General features: G+C 33.9%; 1 protein-coding gene across 7 annotated transcripts in view; it reads left to right on the top strand.

Annotated features, from left to right (window-relative positions):
• PRP4K (pre-mRNA processing factor kinase PRP4K) overlaps positions 1-14,111 on the top strand; it is a 36,567-nt gene extending 22,456 nt beyond the window's left edge. The window contains exons 7-16 of one of the 7 annotated variants that reach the window (XR_014022306.1): positions 2,002-2,075; positions 4,135-4,225; positions 4,839-4,986; positions 5,785-5,922; positions 6,744-6,897; positions 9,610-9,724; positions 10,308-10,459; positions 11,484-11,570; positions 12,809-13,089; positions 13,418-14,111. Coding sequence is in view for 2 of the 7 variants with exons in the window: in XM_081296315.1 (XP_081152441.1) it covers positions 2,002-2,075; positions 4,135-4,225; positions 4,839-4,986; positions 5,785-5,922; positions 6,744-6,897; positions 9,610-9,724; positions 10,308-10,459; positions 11,484-11,570; positions 12,809-13,012 (1,163 nt within the window). In the remaining 5 variants the exon portion in view is untranslated. The other 6 variants (XR_014022307.1, XM_081296315.1, XR_014022308.1 and 3 more) reach the window with 6 other exon arrangements.
• The last annotated feature ends 2,802 nt before the right edge of the window (positions 14,112-16,913 follow it).

Here is a 16,913-nt window from a genome sequence, read left to right as displayed (position 1 = left end):
TGATGGGTTTTTATTGTTAGTACCATTTTGGTTTTTGTTGTTGATATGTTTGAGTCTTTAGCCGTTTGGTTTTTGTTTGTTTAAGCTCAAGTTATTTTCTCTTCAGTCAGAGTATGGAGGCAGCCCTTTTTAGTAGATTTCAAATGTCCTCTGAATCAACTGTTTTAGTATTTAAAAGAGCTTTCTTATTTTCTAGAACAAGGGCCAGCAATCTTTGTATAAGGAGTCAAGTAGTAGATACATTATTGTAGACTTCCCTGCCCTCTTTTTTCCATATTCTGAATTATGCTCTTGGAGTGCAAAACCAGCCACAGATAATGCACTGATCAGTGGACATGGCTGTGTTCAAAACAAGCAAAAATATTGTTATGTACAGTGACATTTGAATTTTGTTTAATTTAAATTTGCCCCAAAATAGTCTTCTTGATTTTCTCTTTCCCTCCCAAAAGTGTAAAAACAGGCCATACAGAAACCACAGTGGGTTTGATTTAACCCAGTCTTTATGTGGTAACTTTTTGATTTTAGTATTCTTTTTTCTCTTACAATGAAAACCTTGTTTTGCATAGCATAGTTACTTATAGGATATTATAGAGACATGAGTATGAATTATCATTATTAAATAATTATTCTTTCTGTCCTTATACCATATCCTAAGGTATATAGTCATAATTCTGTGTTTTAAAATCACTTAAAATAATTCTCCTCTTTATAGCTATGCCACCAATTTGGTAGGTTTAGGAATTTTTTAGGTTTAGGTTTAGTCCTTTTGCTTTTGATCTTTAGAAAGTAAGTTTGTTTTTTGTTTTTTAAGTTATTAAGACCTTTGAGTGTTTTATATCCTGTCTGCGCATACAAAAAAGCATACTAACTACACATCTGTATGATCTTCCTTATTTCTTTCTAGAGCATGTTTCATAGTTTATTCAGTCTTCTAACACTGGATATTTGTGTCTAGTTGGCTGTCAGTGGATACTAATTAATAATATTGTGCATTAAATCATTTTTAATGCTTGGCCACTGTTTTCCATTAGTTCGCCAGAAGTGGGATTGCGGGTTACAAGAGTGCATGAGTACTTTTGCTATATATTGTCAAACTCTGCTCATAAGAGTTGTACAGTTTTGCCATCCCATAAGCAGTGTCTGAGTGCTTATTTATCCAGAGCCTTTTGGCAAATTATTTTAATACTTCTTGATTTGGGGCCAGTATTATAGGTGAGAACTAATATCACATTGTAGTTTTAATTAGTTCACATTTCTGTATAGTAACTGAAATTAGGTATATGTTCATATGCCAAAAGCTATTGCTTTTATTTATTTTATTATTTTTTTAAATACTGTGGATTGAACCTAGAGGCACTTCACTGAGCCACCCCAGCCCTTTTTTTAGTTTTTATTTTGGCCAGGTTCTCACTAAGTTGGTTAGGGCCTTGCTAAGTTGCTGAGGTTGGCTTTGAACTTGTGATCCTCCTGCCTCAGCCTCCTAAGGTCATGGGGTTTATTTTTGTGCAGTTTTCTGTGGAAATTTTTAGGAAACAAATATATACAGATTGATATTGATATGTTGTCTGTAGTGGGAATATTAATCCTTTAGGATTTATTAAAGTACAAACTTAAAATAGTTTTTTTTTTTAATTTTTTTAGTTGTTAATAGACGTTTATTGAATTTATTTACTTTTTTTTTTTTTAACGTGATGCTGAGAATCAAACCCAGTGCCTCACACATGCTAGGCAAGTGCTTTACACTGACCTACAACCCAGCCCCTTAAAATAGTTTTTGTTTGGCGGGGGTGGGGTGGGGATGTGTTTGTTTTTAAAAGAATACTTTCACTTTAATACAAAATTGTTCAGCTCTTTACTTGCTTACTTAAGTTTAACAGTGGCCAAAGTTAACTACTATTAACTGACTTTCCATTGACTTATATTTCAATTTGTATGTTTTCATCTTTCAAATACTAAGGCTTCTTTTTTTTTTTTTTTTTTTTTTTTTTTTTTTTTTTGAAGGTTCATCTCAGAAAAAACTTTTAGCACCTGATATGTTTACAGAATCTGACGATATGTTTGCTGCATATTTTGATGTAAGTAATTTTTAAATCAACTACAGTAAAATATATATAAGAAATACATGTGTGTATGAAGCAGGACATACCCGTAATTCCAGTGACTCAGGAGGCTGAGGCAGAACGATTACAAGTTTGAGGCCATCCTCAGCAGCCTAGCAAGACCATCTTTAAAGAAAGAAAGAAGGTGTATAGCTCAGTGGTAGGGTACTCCTGGGTTCGATCTCCAGTGCCACAAAGTAAAAATATGTGTATGTCTGTTTACATACACGCAGAAGTGAGCATAACACTAATATAATAAATGTTAATATCTGAGTGAAGGGTACCTAGTTTGGTACCTTTCCTCTAAATCTGAATTTGTATCAAAATTTTAAAGCAAGGGGCTGGGGATGTGGCTCAAGCGGTAGCGTGCTCGCCTGGCATGCGTGCGGCCCGGGTTCGATCCTCAGCACCACATACAAACAAAGATATTGTGTCTGCCGAGAACTAAGAAAAAATAAATATTAAAATTCTCTCTCTCTCTCTCTCTGTCCCCCTCTCTCTCACTCTCTCTTTAAAAAAAAAAAAAATTTAAAGCAAGCACAGCAGAGTAATTTGAGAGCTTCATGAAAGTCATGCATCAAACGACTACATGTATAATTACTTATGTGCACATGTGTGTCTCAATACACATGTAAATAAGCGTACATTCATACATGTGGTGATTAGGTGAGATAAAGTGATGTCAGTATTTCCCAGGCCTTTATTAGTCTACTTTTAGACTTCTGTGTTGTATGCAGTTGAGAACAACTATCAATGCACTCAAAAGTGTGAGGCTATTTTCAATATAAATTTAAAAGGATATGAGAAATATAAGGTCTTAGTAAGAGGAAGTAGGGAAGATAAACACAATAGGGAAAATTAATGGTGTAGAATTAGTGTATGAACTCATTAGCAATTGCCTCCAGTAATCTGTGATGTATAAACTATAAGAGAGATACCAAAAAATGGATTAAGAGAGGATCAAATGAAGTATTGAACCAACTGAAGTATTGTTAGCCTTCATTTGCCTAGGTGATACTTGTGTCATTCAGCTTTCTGTTACTATAATGAAATACCTGAGATAACCAATTTAGAAAATGTTTAATTTTGCTGCCACTTTTGAAGAGTCAAAGGTCACATGGCCTCATTGCTATGGCCCTGTGTGTGGTTAGGCTATACAGAATGTACAAATACATGGTGGAACAGATCCACTCACCTCATGGTCAGGAAGGGTGGAAGGGAGTGAAGAGGGCCTGGGATTCCGCATTTCCCTTCAAAGTCCTGTCATCAGTGACCTAAAGACTTCCTAATAGTGCTGCCCTGGGGACTAAGCCTTCAACACATGAGCCTTTTTTTTTTTTTTTTTTAATATATATATTTATTTTTTAGTTATCGGCGGACACAACATCTTTGTTTGTATGTGGTGCTGAGGATCGAACCCGGGCCGCACGCATGCCAGGCGAGCGCGCTACTGCTTGAGCCACATCCCCAGCCCCAACACATGAGCCTTTTAGGGGACACTGAAGATCCAAACTATAGCAGTATTAAAGAATCTTCTGGATATTTGTTCATATGCCAAAAGCTATTGCTTTTATTTGTTTTATTATTATTGAAGCAAAGTTCAAAAGAAGATTGATCCCAAGTAGTAGATTAATTTTCCAGATAGGCTCAACTGGTGCAGCCAACAACTGTCAAATTTCATGCATAAGTGAAAAGAACATAGTGTCTTCATGGAGAGGACAGTGAAAGAAATGGTTAAAGTTGGTAGGAAAGAGTTGGACATTATAACATCAGCTAAAGAAAGCCAGATCTGATTTTGAGGGTTTTTTTTTTTTTTTAAATAATGAACTAATCATACTCATTAGTTTTTGAGGATTCTTTGTTATTTTTTTCTCCCCAGAGTGGTGTTGTAATATAAGACAATTTGGTAATCCTATTTTAGCTATATTGTATTTATTTAATTTGTGACAAAATGCTAGTTTTGTTGTTAGTTATAAAGAAAGTGCTTTGAATGTGTGATTAAGTGAGTAAATAATGTATGTCTCCTTAATTTCAGAGTGCTCGACTTAGGGCTGCTGGCATTGGAAAAGATTTCAAAGAAAATCCCAACCTCAGAGATAACTGGACTGATGCAGAAGGCTATTATCGTAAGTTCACATTTCTTATTAACTTAGGAGTTTATTGTAACCAAACACTTTGCCTGATGTAGTCACATATTGTTGGAGAACTTCAAAAAATCCCATCACAGTACCATCACTTAAAAGTATGGCACATGCACCTATTGCATGAATCCCTATTGTATTCTAGTAAGCAGCCAAGAAGCATCGCAAATTGAGGTGAGATAAAGACTTGATAATACAACCTAAATCTAATCAAAGTGATTTTCAGCCACAAAATAATGCCTTAGAAGGAAGAGGTCTATCACTTGCTTTTCTTGATCTGAAACCAAGAAAAATGACATAGAAAGAACTTTGAATGCCAGTAGTGCAGTATTTGATAGGCAAGAATACAATTGAAAATGTTTCATGGAACATTTCTTCCCTACTCAGTGTTAGAACAGAAACTCTTCTTGTAGTTATCTAAATGGGCATATAACTTCTAACTATATTTTTGAAAGAATGACTTTCAAATCCTGATTTTCCCTCTTGTAGAAAACCGCATAGTACAGTTTTTACACAATTTTTAAGTGATTGTTTTGTGTTTCCAGTTTTCTGTTCGTTATTATGGTAAGACCTCTAAATTTTTAATTTGTTTTCTTAGGTGTGAACATAGGTGAAGTCCTAGATAAGCGTTACAATGTGTACGGCTACACTGGGCAAGGTGTATTCAGTAATGTTGTACGAGCCAGAGATAATGCAAGAGCCAACCAAGAAGTGGCTGTTAAGATCATCAGAAACAATGAGCTCATGTAAGTTCAGGAGACAAATGAGTTGGAGCCTTTAATATTAACACAGATATTTATGAATGAGCATTTTTTTCTAATATTTTTTAAAATGTGACACAATTTAAAATAAGTATTGCCTTTTTAAAGTAATGGAAACAGTTCTCTTTTACTGGATTTTTTGATTTGTTATGTGTAAAGTACTAGAACCATAGTAATAATTAATTTTTCAGTACGTCTATTATGTAATAATTATAATAATTAATTTTTCAGTACCTACTATGTGCACTAGTATAATCGTAAGCACATACCTTCTACTGCTTACTTTATACAACATCTTTTGCTATGACTATCTTAACTCAAGACCAGAGGTAAGAAATGAAAAGATCATATCAAGTGTCACTGAATATATGGTGACAAAATAAAAACTGATTTATTAGCAAATAGTGTGCATTATTGTATTTTATGTTTTTCCTTTAATAGAATAGATAATTGCCTTACTTGTGTTTCAGTACATAATCTATAGCACACTCTGAGCTGGGATTAATGTCAGCTTTCTGGTTTTGAAATATTACAAGTGTTATGGATTTTTACTGATGTCTTAAAGGGTGTTTTGTTGGGAAGTCCCAACTTAAAAAATACAAAACTACTGGGCTGGGGATATGGCTCAGTTTGGTGGCTCAGCACCATCAAAAAAAAAAAAAAAACACTACTTTTCCACATCACCAATGGTTGCACATGGTACATCAGATTGGGTCTAGCAAATGTTATTCTCATAAATTCTGTGTATGTTTAGTTTAGGCCTAACTTTCTTTTTCATTGCAGGCAAAAGACTGGTTTAAAAGAATTAGAGTTCTTGAAAAAACTTAATGATGCTGATCCAGATGACAAATTTCACTGTTTGCGACTCTTCAGGCACTTTTATCACAAGCAGCATCTCTGTCTCGTATTTGAGCCTCTCAGGTACAATGTCAAAGCCTATATATTAAATTTTTAAAAATGTAGCTTCTTCATCTCTACCAAACTCATTTTAGATCAATGCTATGACAATTTTCTGGGTATTTGATTAGTGTTTTTCAGTCATTTCTTGTTTTTGTTTTTTTTAGCTTTGGTTAACTTCTTGACAATAATTAATATGTAAACTAATAGTTGACTATATACTATGTACCTGACACTAATCTCAGGTAGTCTGTAGGTCAGCGTCTTTGAAAACTAAATACTTCAAGGGAAGGATTAAGCTAGAATGAAAGAGTAAAAGTGATTGGGTAGAAATACAGTTTTTATCTTCAACTGTGGTTTCATTGTAGAGATTTCAAAGGTAAAAGCTCATTCTAAAAATATGAATTTTATCATGCATCTTTCCGTTTGTAGTGCTAGGGATTGAATCCAGGGGCGCTCTACCACTGAGCTGTATCCCCACTCCTTTTTCATTTTTGTGAGACAGGGTCTTGCTAAGTTGTTGGGGCTGACCTCAAACTTGCCATCCTTAGGCCTCAGCCTCCTGCATCACTGGGATTACAGGCATGTGTGCCACCATGCCCAGCTTCTATTTATTTTCAAAGTTGACTTTGAGAAGTTGTGTTGTGTATGCACACTGTGACATGCTCTCATTTCAATGTAAAATAATTTTTGTCAAGGATTGGGAGGGGGATTCTGGAACAGAATATTTTAAATGTAAATCGTGTTTTGTACTTCATTTTAACTTATACTTGAAAATGTTTTACCTTTTATATTTCTAGTTTGCATTTTAATTCCTTTTGTTTTTGTTTTTTCTCTCCTAAAAGTATGAATTTACGAGAGGTATTAAAAAAATATGGTAAGGATGTTGGTCTTCATATTAAAGCTGTAAGATCCTATAGTCAGCAATTGTTCCTGGCACTGAAACTCCTTAAAAGGTGCAATATCCTACATGCAGATATCAAGCCAGACAATATCCTGGTAAGTCAAAACAACCAGGCTACTTTTTATATCCATTTTTTAAAATAGAAATATGATTATTACTATTTCAGAAAAGACATCTTTGAAATGTAAGTCAGAGTATTAATAACACCAATTATGAATGACTTGACCAAATTGTACCTTTTTTGGAAATTGGGCCCTGAAGTTTTACAGAAAATTATGAAGAAAGAGGAAATGGGTCTTTGTCCGTGCCCCCCCACACCTCTTCAGATTCATTGATTCAGAGTATACAATAACTCCGAGAATGCTTTTGTAGTAATAGTGTGTTTCTTCTGGTGTCTTTAAAAATTGCTACACATGTTGCTGTTTTGAAATAAGAAATTTTCACTTCTTTCTTCTTTAGTTTTTATAAATGGATGGAGTTAGGGATGTTTAAGGGGATTACCCTCTCTTGAGCAGATATATGGTTCTGGGTTTAAAAGGTACCTAGAAGTAATCCCCATCCCCGCTTTTTTATTATTTATTGCTCTAGAAACTGGCTTCTGGAGCCCAAACAGAAAAGCTCAGTTATGGTTTTAGGTGTAATATTGAGAGGCATCTCTTGAAGGTTTGACTTTCACTATTAGTGACTTCTGTTTTAACAACATGGGTTTCACAATGTTTGTAGTGGTTTTGAAATTTGAAAATACATCCTCATGATACTGTGATTAATACTTTCACACACCTGTCCTTGGCCCCTTTTTTCACCTTGCTCTGTGGTGTTCACAGTTGTAAGCATATTCACAACTTGGAGAATTCCTGTATTCTCTGCCAGCAACATGTTCTGCTTTTCTGCCTCTTTCTTTCTTTCTCTTTCTTTCTTATTTTAATGCACACCTTAAATGCATCCAAGAGAGCCTTAGGAAAGGCCAAACATGTAAGGTGTCCTTTACTAGGAACTGTTTAAACTATGACACAGTAAACTCTTAAAAAATATGACTTTAACATTAAAGTTTTAGAACTCCTTAGGCTCTTTAGTTTAGGCTTCTTTTTCTTCTTTTTAATATCTTGATTATTCCTTCCAGATTGTTAATATTTATTCCTTTTTCACATGTGGTCTGAGCTTACATTGTGTTAATAATACTCTATCTAATTTAACTTGGGGTTAGAGTTGCTGAATAATTACAGTGAGATAGAAGGTACATTTTTTAAACAGATTGTAAAATTGAATTGCATAGCCAACTTCATAGTTGTTTTCTTTAAATGTTTCTTTCTGTTTTATTGTGAAATGTAGTATCCACATCAAAACATGTAATTTAGAAGATAATTATACAGTGAAAACCCGTGGAGACTAAAGATTAAGACACTTGTCAATATCTTAGATGCTCTCGGTTTTAGCGCTTAGTTTTTCCTTGAATTAGTACTAAACTAGTATAGGGTTTTAGAAACTGAATACTTTTCCTTTTTTCTGAGGAAAAAATAGACCCAGAAAACATATGGAGCTCATGTTTGTTAATGAAAATCTCAATGTTTTAGCCTGTGGTTTTAGCCATCAGTGTGGGAAACTACCATATTCCTCCTGGAGGGAGTAGAAGTTGTATAGCTCACTTACGTTCATATGAGGGGCTGTTGGTAGAGCCAGTGCTTAGTTAGCATGCTAAAGCCCTGGGTTCATTCCCTAGCACAAAATAAGCCCACAATATTAAAAAAGCTTCTTAAAAGAATTTTCCATTTTTAAGATATCTATTTTCCTGATTCCCAAAATAAAGAAAATTGTAATTGATGGCAATTTAAAATAATCATTTGTTATAGTTTAGTTCTGAGGATATTGCTTACAATAGCCAAGTCTGTAAACCAAATATGTTTATGATACCTTCCTATAAAGTCCCTAGGGCTAAAGTGTTATGTTTCTTTGGGGTGGGAACAATAGGGCCAAGTTCAAGTCCCAACTCGGAATTTGTGTGTGTCTCTTTTGAAGGGGGGAAGGGACTCTGGAATATGAATTATCTTCACTTGTTAATCCTGCACATGCTTCTGACTCATGAGTGGCAGCAGTCATGGGAGCAGCTCCAGCCTTTCTCAGCAGATGTCACTGTTACTGTGTATGTGAAAGTATTTACAAAGGAAACAAGAACAAATGACTAATATAGAGTTCGTGTTTATCAGTTTTGCCAAATATTTAACATTTCTTGACTAATATCTTCTTTATATTTTAAGGGATTTGATATTTTTAAACTTGACATGATTGCTAGATTGCTAAATCTAGACCAGCTTCATATAAAAAAAAAAAAATTTCCAGTCCAAATTTAACCTGAATCACCCTTTTGCTTTCATTGCCATTGTAATTTTGTGGCAACTGAAAGTTAACTGAAATCTAAGTTATTAACAAATGTTTTCATGTTTCTTTGGAGAGCAACTTGACTACTCAGGTATTCAGGCGATTTCTAGAAGATGCTTTGTCTCCTGAAATTAGATTTTTTTTTTTCTCTCAATCCTACCCTTTTTTAAATGCTCTTTGTTAAAATTAAATATATTTAGTTTTATCCCATGATTCCTCACTGAAAAAATTTTTTACTAATCATAATAAAATATTTGGGAGAGCTTAATTTTTCATATTTAGGAAAATTAAGTTATAAATAGAATAGGAATTTTTATAAATGGCTCTTGTTCACAGTATTGGAATTAATAAAACTTCTTAAAGCCGTTTTAATTATTCATTTGTGTTTGTTTTTCCTGACATGAACTAAATTTTCTTTAAAAAATGTCTTGCAGGTTAATGAATCAAAAACAATTTTAAAGCTTTGTGATTTTGGATCGGCTTCACATGTTGCAGATAATGACATAACACCTTATCTTGTCAGTAGATTTTATCGTGCTCCTGAGATCAGTAAGTTTCTCAAAATGTTCTTTGACCTGGGCCATCATATGCGGTGGAAACAGCATATGTAATGTCTAAGCACTGTTTTCCATCACACTTCAGCAGCTGCTCGAGTTCATTCATGAGGAAGGGAACCATAGCAAGTTCATCCTCCTCAGGTGGAATGAAAGTAGTTGTGGCAGGAGTCTTGATCATGTCAAGCAAGAGTAGCAAAACAGGTGTGGAAAATCCTCGACTTTAGAAGACTGCTCTTGGTTATTCAAGGTCTGATTATTACATTTATGGATTGTATGGGACCTTTTTTTTTCTCTTCCTGTTGCCTTGGTTGAGGTTGGTTAGCACCTCCACCAAAGGTGAAGTGAAAAAAAGAATATATATTTTCTTTTTGACCCTTCACTTCTCCCATACCCCTACTTTTGAAGTTTTAAGAGTCTTCGTTAAGAATTAGTTGGGAAGAACACAAAATTAATTGCCAAACTGACGTGTTCAAGTTATGATTATAATCAAAGTCAAGATAGTCCCCGTTAATGGAAATAAAATAATTAATTGAAGTTAGTCATTGATATATTAAAAACTTGCATTTTGTTTTCAGTTATAGGTAAAAGCTATGACTATGGTATAGATATGTGGTCTGTAGGTTGTACCTTATATGAACTCTACACTGGAAAAATTTTATTTCCTGGCAAAACCAACAACCATATGTTGAAACTCGCCATGGATCTCAAAGGAAAGATGCCAAATAAGGTAGGACATTAGCTTAATTTTTCAAGTTTTTGTATAGGCTGATGGACATATACCATTATAGGTGTGAAATAAAAGATTTTAGAGAGGTAGATAGATGTCTACCTTCATTCCTTAGCTCTTTACAAGTTTCTGATGTTCAGATTAGTGGCTCTAATCACCCAAGAGCTATTAAATGAACTTTTGTGTGTGTGTGTGTGGTGCTGGATGGAGATTGAAGCCAGGACCTTGTGCATGCAAGGTAAGCACTCTACCAACTGAGCTATATCCCCAGCCCTATCAAAAGAACATTTTCAGTGATGGGGAGAGGAGGAGTTCAGTCTTGTTACGTGTTTGGGAGATAAAATGAAAAAAAGATGTAGACTGGTTTAGTTAAAATGAAAGAAGTGCTTGGTGGTTAGAGAAAGAATAGATGAACTTTGAGCTTGATAATTAGCTTGTTAAAGATTAGAAGTCATTGGGAAAGGAGGATACCAAGAAAATTCACTTATTAGGATATGTTTTGAACATAAAGCTCACCCTTAGTGCTTCAGCTATCCTACTAGTTTTCTGTTTAACATGAAGGAACAACTTTATTTATGAGAAAGATATTTATGAAAATATGAGAGGGCTTTCTGTATCTTAGCTGTTCTAAGATTTCAGCTTGTTTATTCAATTCCTGAAACATTTTAACAGATTTTTCTTATGGATCAGAATCCATTATTATTTTTAGAATTGTTCAAATTCTATTACATCGAACTTGTTTAGAATAAGTTGCACAAATTAGTTACGTTGACACTTGTTTTAATGAAATCTTACCTGTATCATAGTAATTGTTTGTCAGTAACTGTGAAAATGTCATTTCATATTATTAGTAATTTAGGTATAGCATTTGGATTAGTTTTTCCAAAGATGTTAATAAGTTCTGAAAGCAAGAAACTAATACCAAGAGAGACTACATAATAAACTTATGTAAATATTGTTAGTAGGCCCAGGCTGCTTTATAATTTTAAGTTTAAAATCCAGATTTTTCTGTCTTGTTTTATAGATGATTCGGAAAGGTGTATTCAAAGACCAACATTTTGATCAAAATCTGAACTTCATGTATGTAGAAGTTGATAAAGTAACAGAGAGGGTAAGTGTTTTTAAGTGTGCTACATTAAATGAATTGAGTACTCTGTGGTACATGGAGCTGTGAATTTAAAAAAAAATAAAATATTTTTTAATTTCCTTTTTCCTGTCAAACAGTTTCTCAATAAAATATGTCAGGTTATGAAAGGATGATTTTCAGTATCATCATGAGTTTCTTTTTGTGATAGGTCATATTCAGGCCTTCATCACCTATGCTCTTGGATCACTTCCTAGGTCTTGCTTCCCATTCAGCTTGTGTTCTGCTTCTAGAGTGATCTTTCTGAAAACAAATCTGATTATGCTAATTCTTATTGCTTAAAATACTTTGTTGGCTCCCTACTATCTATGATATTTGAGTTTTTCAGAATGACAAAGTTCTTTTTGGTATGAACTCCACCTTTAGCAGTTTCTTTTATCCCCACCATTTTACACTTGAATGATAGGGACATTGGTTCAGACTTCCCTGAGCTAATTTAATTTGCCTCCTCATCTCCTAGAAAAAAATTTATTCAAGCCTTAGCAAAAGTACATGTTGTATACATGTACTGTGTGCATAACTTTGTCAAAGCACATGTTTGTTATCAGCTTGTTTACATGTCTGTTTCCTGCCACTTAAGAGTAGGGAAAGTACAGTTTGACCAGTTTTTACTCTTTGTCTTCATTGCTAACTTGGGGAGCTTTTCCATCTAAGATTTTTTTGGGTTTTTTGTTTGGGTTTGTTTTGTTTTTGGTCAGCTTGTTTATTTGCAGTTTTTGTTTGGTTGGTTTTGGGGGAATTTTGTTTGGTTGGGTTTTTTTTTTGTTTGTTGTTTTTTTTTTTGTTTTTTTTTTTTTTTTATGGGGGTGTTTGTTTTTGGTTTTGATGCTAGGAATTAATCCTATGGACACTCAACCACCAAGCCATATGTCCAGCCATTTTTATTTATTTTTTATTTTGAGACAGTGTCTTATTAAGTTACCTAGTGCTATGTTGCTGAGGCTGGCTTTGAACTTGAGATCCTCCTGCCTCAGTCTCCTGAATTGCTGGGGTTATAGATGTGAACTACCCATATGTCTAAGTTTTTTTATTACTTATTGAAAAGATGTAGAGGATAAAGAAAGCCACATAAATTTTAAAAGAGCAGTTGATTGTGATTGATATACGTATTCTTAATATTTTTGTAGACAAAAAAAACAGTCTGATGTAAGTCGTTTTTGTTTAGTAATTTATTTAGAGATACGCATTGTAAAAATTATTTTTAGGAGAAAGTTACTGTCATGAGCACCATTAATCCAACTAAGGACCTGTTGGCTGACTTGATTGGGTGCCAGCGACTTCCTGAAGACCAACGTAAAAAAGTACACCAGCTAAAGGACTTGTTGGACCAGATCCTAATGTTGGACCCAGCTAAGCGAATTAGCATCAACCAGGCCCTACAGCATGCTTTCATCCAGGAAAAAATTTAAACGAGATGAAGAAACTCCAAGGGTTTGAGTAATTAAATACAAAGACTGAAGAAATTTCACAGCAGTTTATTATTAATGTATATAAACTTATAAATATTTCTCCAGCAAATTTGAGGAAGCATGATATATTTGAATTAACACCAAGGGTGATATTTCTTTTAGAAATGTTAGCTAATCTGTTTTGTGTCTTATGTGAAATTTCACTGTAGAACTGTTTTAATTGCCAAGACTGCACAAAATTACAGTGCTAATGTATATGGTTGCAGTTCACATAAAAGACAAAAGCATCTGTTATAAAATGAGTAGTAATATGGGTGGTTGATTCGTTTTTAGCAGAATTGGCTTCATTTTGGTCTTCAGATAAAATGGCCAGCATAAATGCTGTTTATATTCACGTTTTCCTAGGTGTGTGTGTGCAGGCCACAGCAGCATGCCCTTGGTGTAGTCAGTGCCGAAAGGGGTCTGTTCCTTCTTGAGCCTGCCTGCAGGGACGGTCTCCTCTTTTAAAGCAGGTTGTGTACAACATTCAGTACACTGAAGGTAAGCTAAACCATCAACATCACTGGTGTTTTAAGATGTTATTTTATTGGAATAATTGACAAATGAGGGATAATAGCTTTGTGGCAGAATTCCCTGCATGTGTGATAACTGATCTTGTTTTATTTTTTGGCATTGCAACTGTGGCATAGTTACAATTTCTGTTCTGTTCATCACATTTAAAATTTGAAGAGTACGCGCTTGATGGATAGAGCGCCTTCAGTGTACTGTTTCTTATTAACTTTACTTTTTTAAAATCAACTTGCTATAGACTTTATATACATTTTGTTAAATACAGTTCCTAGTGACATAGAAACGATGCATAGTTTTCATTTACTAATTACAAATGTTGAGGCCTAATTCTCAAAGTCCTCATATTTAAAGGTTAGATAGACAACATAATGAAATTTTTAACTATTTGTATGTCATTTTGAAAGTGTACTGCTTTATGGTAAAAGTGTTTTTTCATTTGTTCATTGTTTTCATTATTTGTGATCATGTTGTCTTTCAATACAGGCATAAACCTTCCACTCTTGAACAAAGCAGCTGCTTTTTAAAAGCGGTAATTGCTTCTTTACCTTTTATTTCTTTTGTAAATGAAGCTTTTCTTTAAGATTGTGACTTTAAAGTGTTGTCTATTGCATAAACAGTTGACACTCACTTATTGTAAAGTGAAGATTGTTCTACTGCATGTGAAGTGGACCATGCAGATTTCTGTATGTTCTCAGTATGCATCACTAGATAATAAAGTCTTTTGTGAACAAGGCATTTGTAGCCATTTTTAAAAGTTTTTGTCTTCAGTGCTGGTAAGTCAGGTAAACCATAAATAGTTAAAAGCAACCTTTCTTTTTATCCTGAAGTCTTTAATTGAGAGTATTGTTGAAAGAAGTAAATCTAGCCAAAAGTTTATCAATTTATTAATAATTAGGATTCTAATTATTTTTATCCCCCACCCCCCAAAAGCCCACAATATTGTCAGCTTTCAGTGTAGTGAGATTATTCCTGTAGGTTGTGGGGTATAATGCAGGATTTAACTAATGTTTTTGCTATTTTCTCACTTTTCCTTTTGATGGTGCGGAAAGAGAAAAAGGAAAACGGGGCACAGGCCATTCAACGCCTTCTGCAAGGGGTCTGATTTGCTGAGACACCAGCTTCACCTTCTTAACAAGGTTATTTCTGACAGCATGTGTAGATAAACATTTAGCAACGATTTAAAACAAAATCATGTAAATCAGCTTGGTTTTGCAAAACAGAGGAATTCGTATTTGTAACTTGATACGATTTTCAAAAGCATATGTAATCTTTTTCTGTTTGGGGGGGTAAAATTAATGCTTGTCTCCCTGAGGAATATGGACAACAATCAGATTTTAGGGATTTAAATAGTATTTTAAAATTGTAAATGGGATTTTTTTATTCACCCAGGCACCTAATTACAACAAGCATGCACATTTTGGTGCATTCAAGAATGGAAAATCAGAATAGCAGCATTCTTCTGGTGGGTTTTGCTCCAATTAAAGACATGAAATGAACTGCACAGCCAGGAAGGTGATAGATGATATAATAAGCCAACTCTGAATCTACACCCCGACTCTTCATGGTTTAGACTTACTAAAATAAAAGCAAGGTGATTTTTCATCTTCAGGTAGAGTGAAGCCTTTTAAATAAGGCATCACATGCAGCTTTTCTACCTTAATAATATGGATAGTAATTTTCCCACCATTATGTACTTTATTTTGGTGACAGTATGCTGCATATTCAAGTCTTTTGTAGTTATTTTCACTCAAAATAGTTGACATTTTGATGCTTCTGGTGATTTTCATGACTTCATTTTATATAATTATTTAATAAGTAAGTTAATTTCCACTAGAAACAGTTCATCTTTTACCTTCAAAACTATTACCTGTTCTTTAAAAAACAAAGTTGCTTGTTACTTGTTCTTTGTGTTTTAGGTGCAGCTCAGTGGAAGATGATGACAACCAGAAGACATGAGCTAAGGTTTCTGTCCTATAAAAGATTAAAAAAAAAAAAAGGCTCCATTTAGTTTTTGTCTAATTTTTTAGTTTTCAGCATTATGATTTGGGTTTCATTGGTGTTTGGTATTTAGAATAGTAGTGGTATTGTGGTGTTCATCTTGTAAAGTGCTTGTTTTCTCATACTTCCTGCCTCTTCTCCCCTATACCCCTCCTCTAAAATAAAAATAGTACTTAAGTTTAGTGATATATAAGGCTCTTGGGTGCTTAAGATCCCACATAACACATGGTTGTAAAAATTAGATGCTAAGGATTATTAGAAAAACAGCAGCCACCAAGTAGCATACATCTAAAAGTAATCTTCAGCTTTAAGCAGGTATAGAAGAGTAGAAGCAGGAATTTTAAGAATGTGTTTAACTCCTTTAGTTAATCTCTTCTCTTACTTAACCTTTAATAACCTTGTTTTAACAAGTGCTCCAGTCATGGTCTTAAAATAGATTACTCAGAGCCATTGTCAGTTTTTCTTAAGGGAAATGAAAAAGGTGATAACTAGTTTTTCATGTTCCCAGATTTAGCATTCCTATTTTTATCTACTTGAAAGAAACCCTGTAAAAAACATCTTACATACATATACATGGTTTTATTTGAATTTGTAATTTTGCTGGGGCAGAAATTTGGAACTTTTTTAAGACCTCTGTAACATTGAAGTCATTTAGTTAATGATCTTATTTAACAAACCTGCATTCGTATTTCAGAATAGCTTTATAATATCTGTTATGAAGTTTCAGCTTTCTTTTACTTTATGGCAAAAATAATATCAAGTACTTGAGAGTTTGTGAAAGTCTTAAACATAGTTCCAAAGATGTCGTAGTTCTTTCTAGGGCTGGAGGAGAACTGGAAAGCATATGAAGTTTAGGTACATTGTCTCTGGGTAGATTATTCTCAAAGATCATCAGAAATAAGTGGATTTTGAACAAGGGGAACATCTTGTCATAAATAAGATCCTCCTGATATTTGTGTTTATCTGTAAATCTGTATTAAAAACTATTTCTTCATTCCCCAATGGCTATCTCACTCTATTTGCTGGACTATTTTGTTGTATTTTTAATATAAGTAATATTTATCTTGACATTATAACTACCACATTTTTCCTAACAAAAATAAACACTAAGGACATTTTTTACAATACAAAATATGTAATGTTTTATAGTATGTGATAGAGATATTGAAATGTTCTCAGTTTTGTTCCAGACTTGCATTCCTCTTTTCTGCTTTACCCATACTTTATCATCATTCATAAGCAGAACTCCCAGCTATATAGGTAGAGATAAAATCTCTGAAATGAAACAGGAATCACATTCATTAAAATTTAGGTTAAGCAATTAGGGAGTGTC

The sequence above is a fragment of the Spermophilus citellus genome, assembly GCF_964194105.1.
Source record: "Spermophilus citellus genome assembly, chromosome: 5".
Lineage (NCBI taxonomy): Eukaryota > Metazoa > Chordata > Mammalia > Rodentia > Sciuridae > Spermophilus > Spermophilus citellus.
Note: the sequence above shows the minus strand (reverse complement) of the source record. Positions and strands in the feature narration are given on the sequence as shown.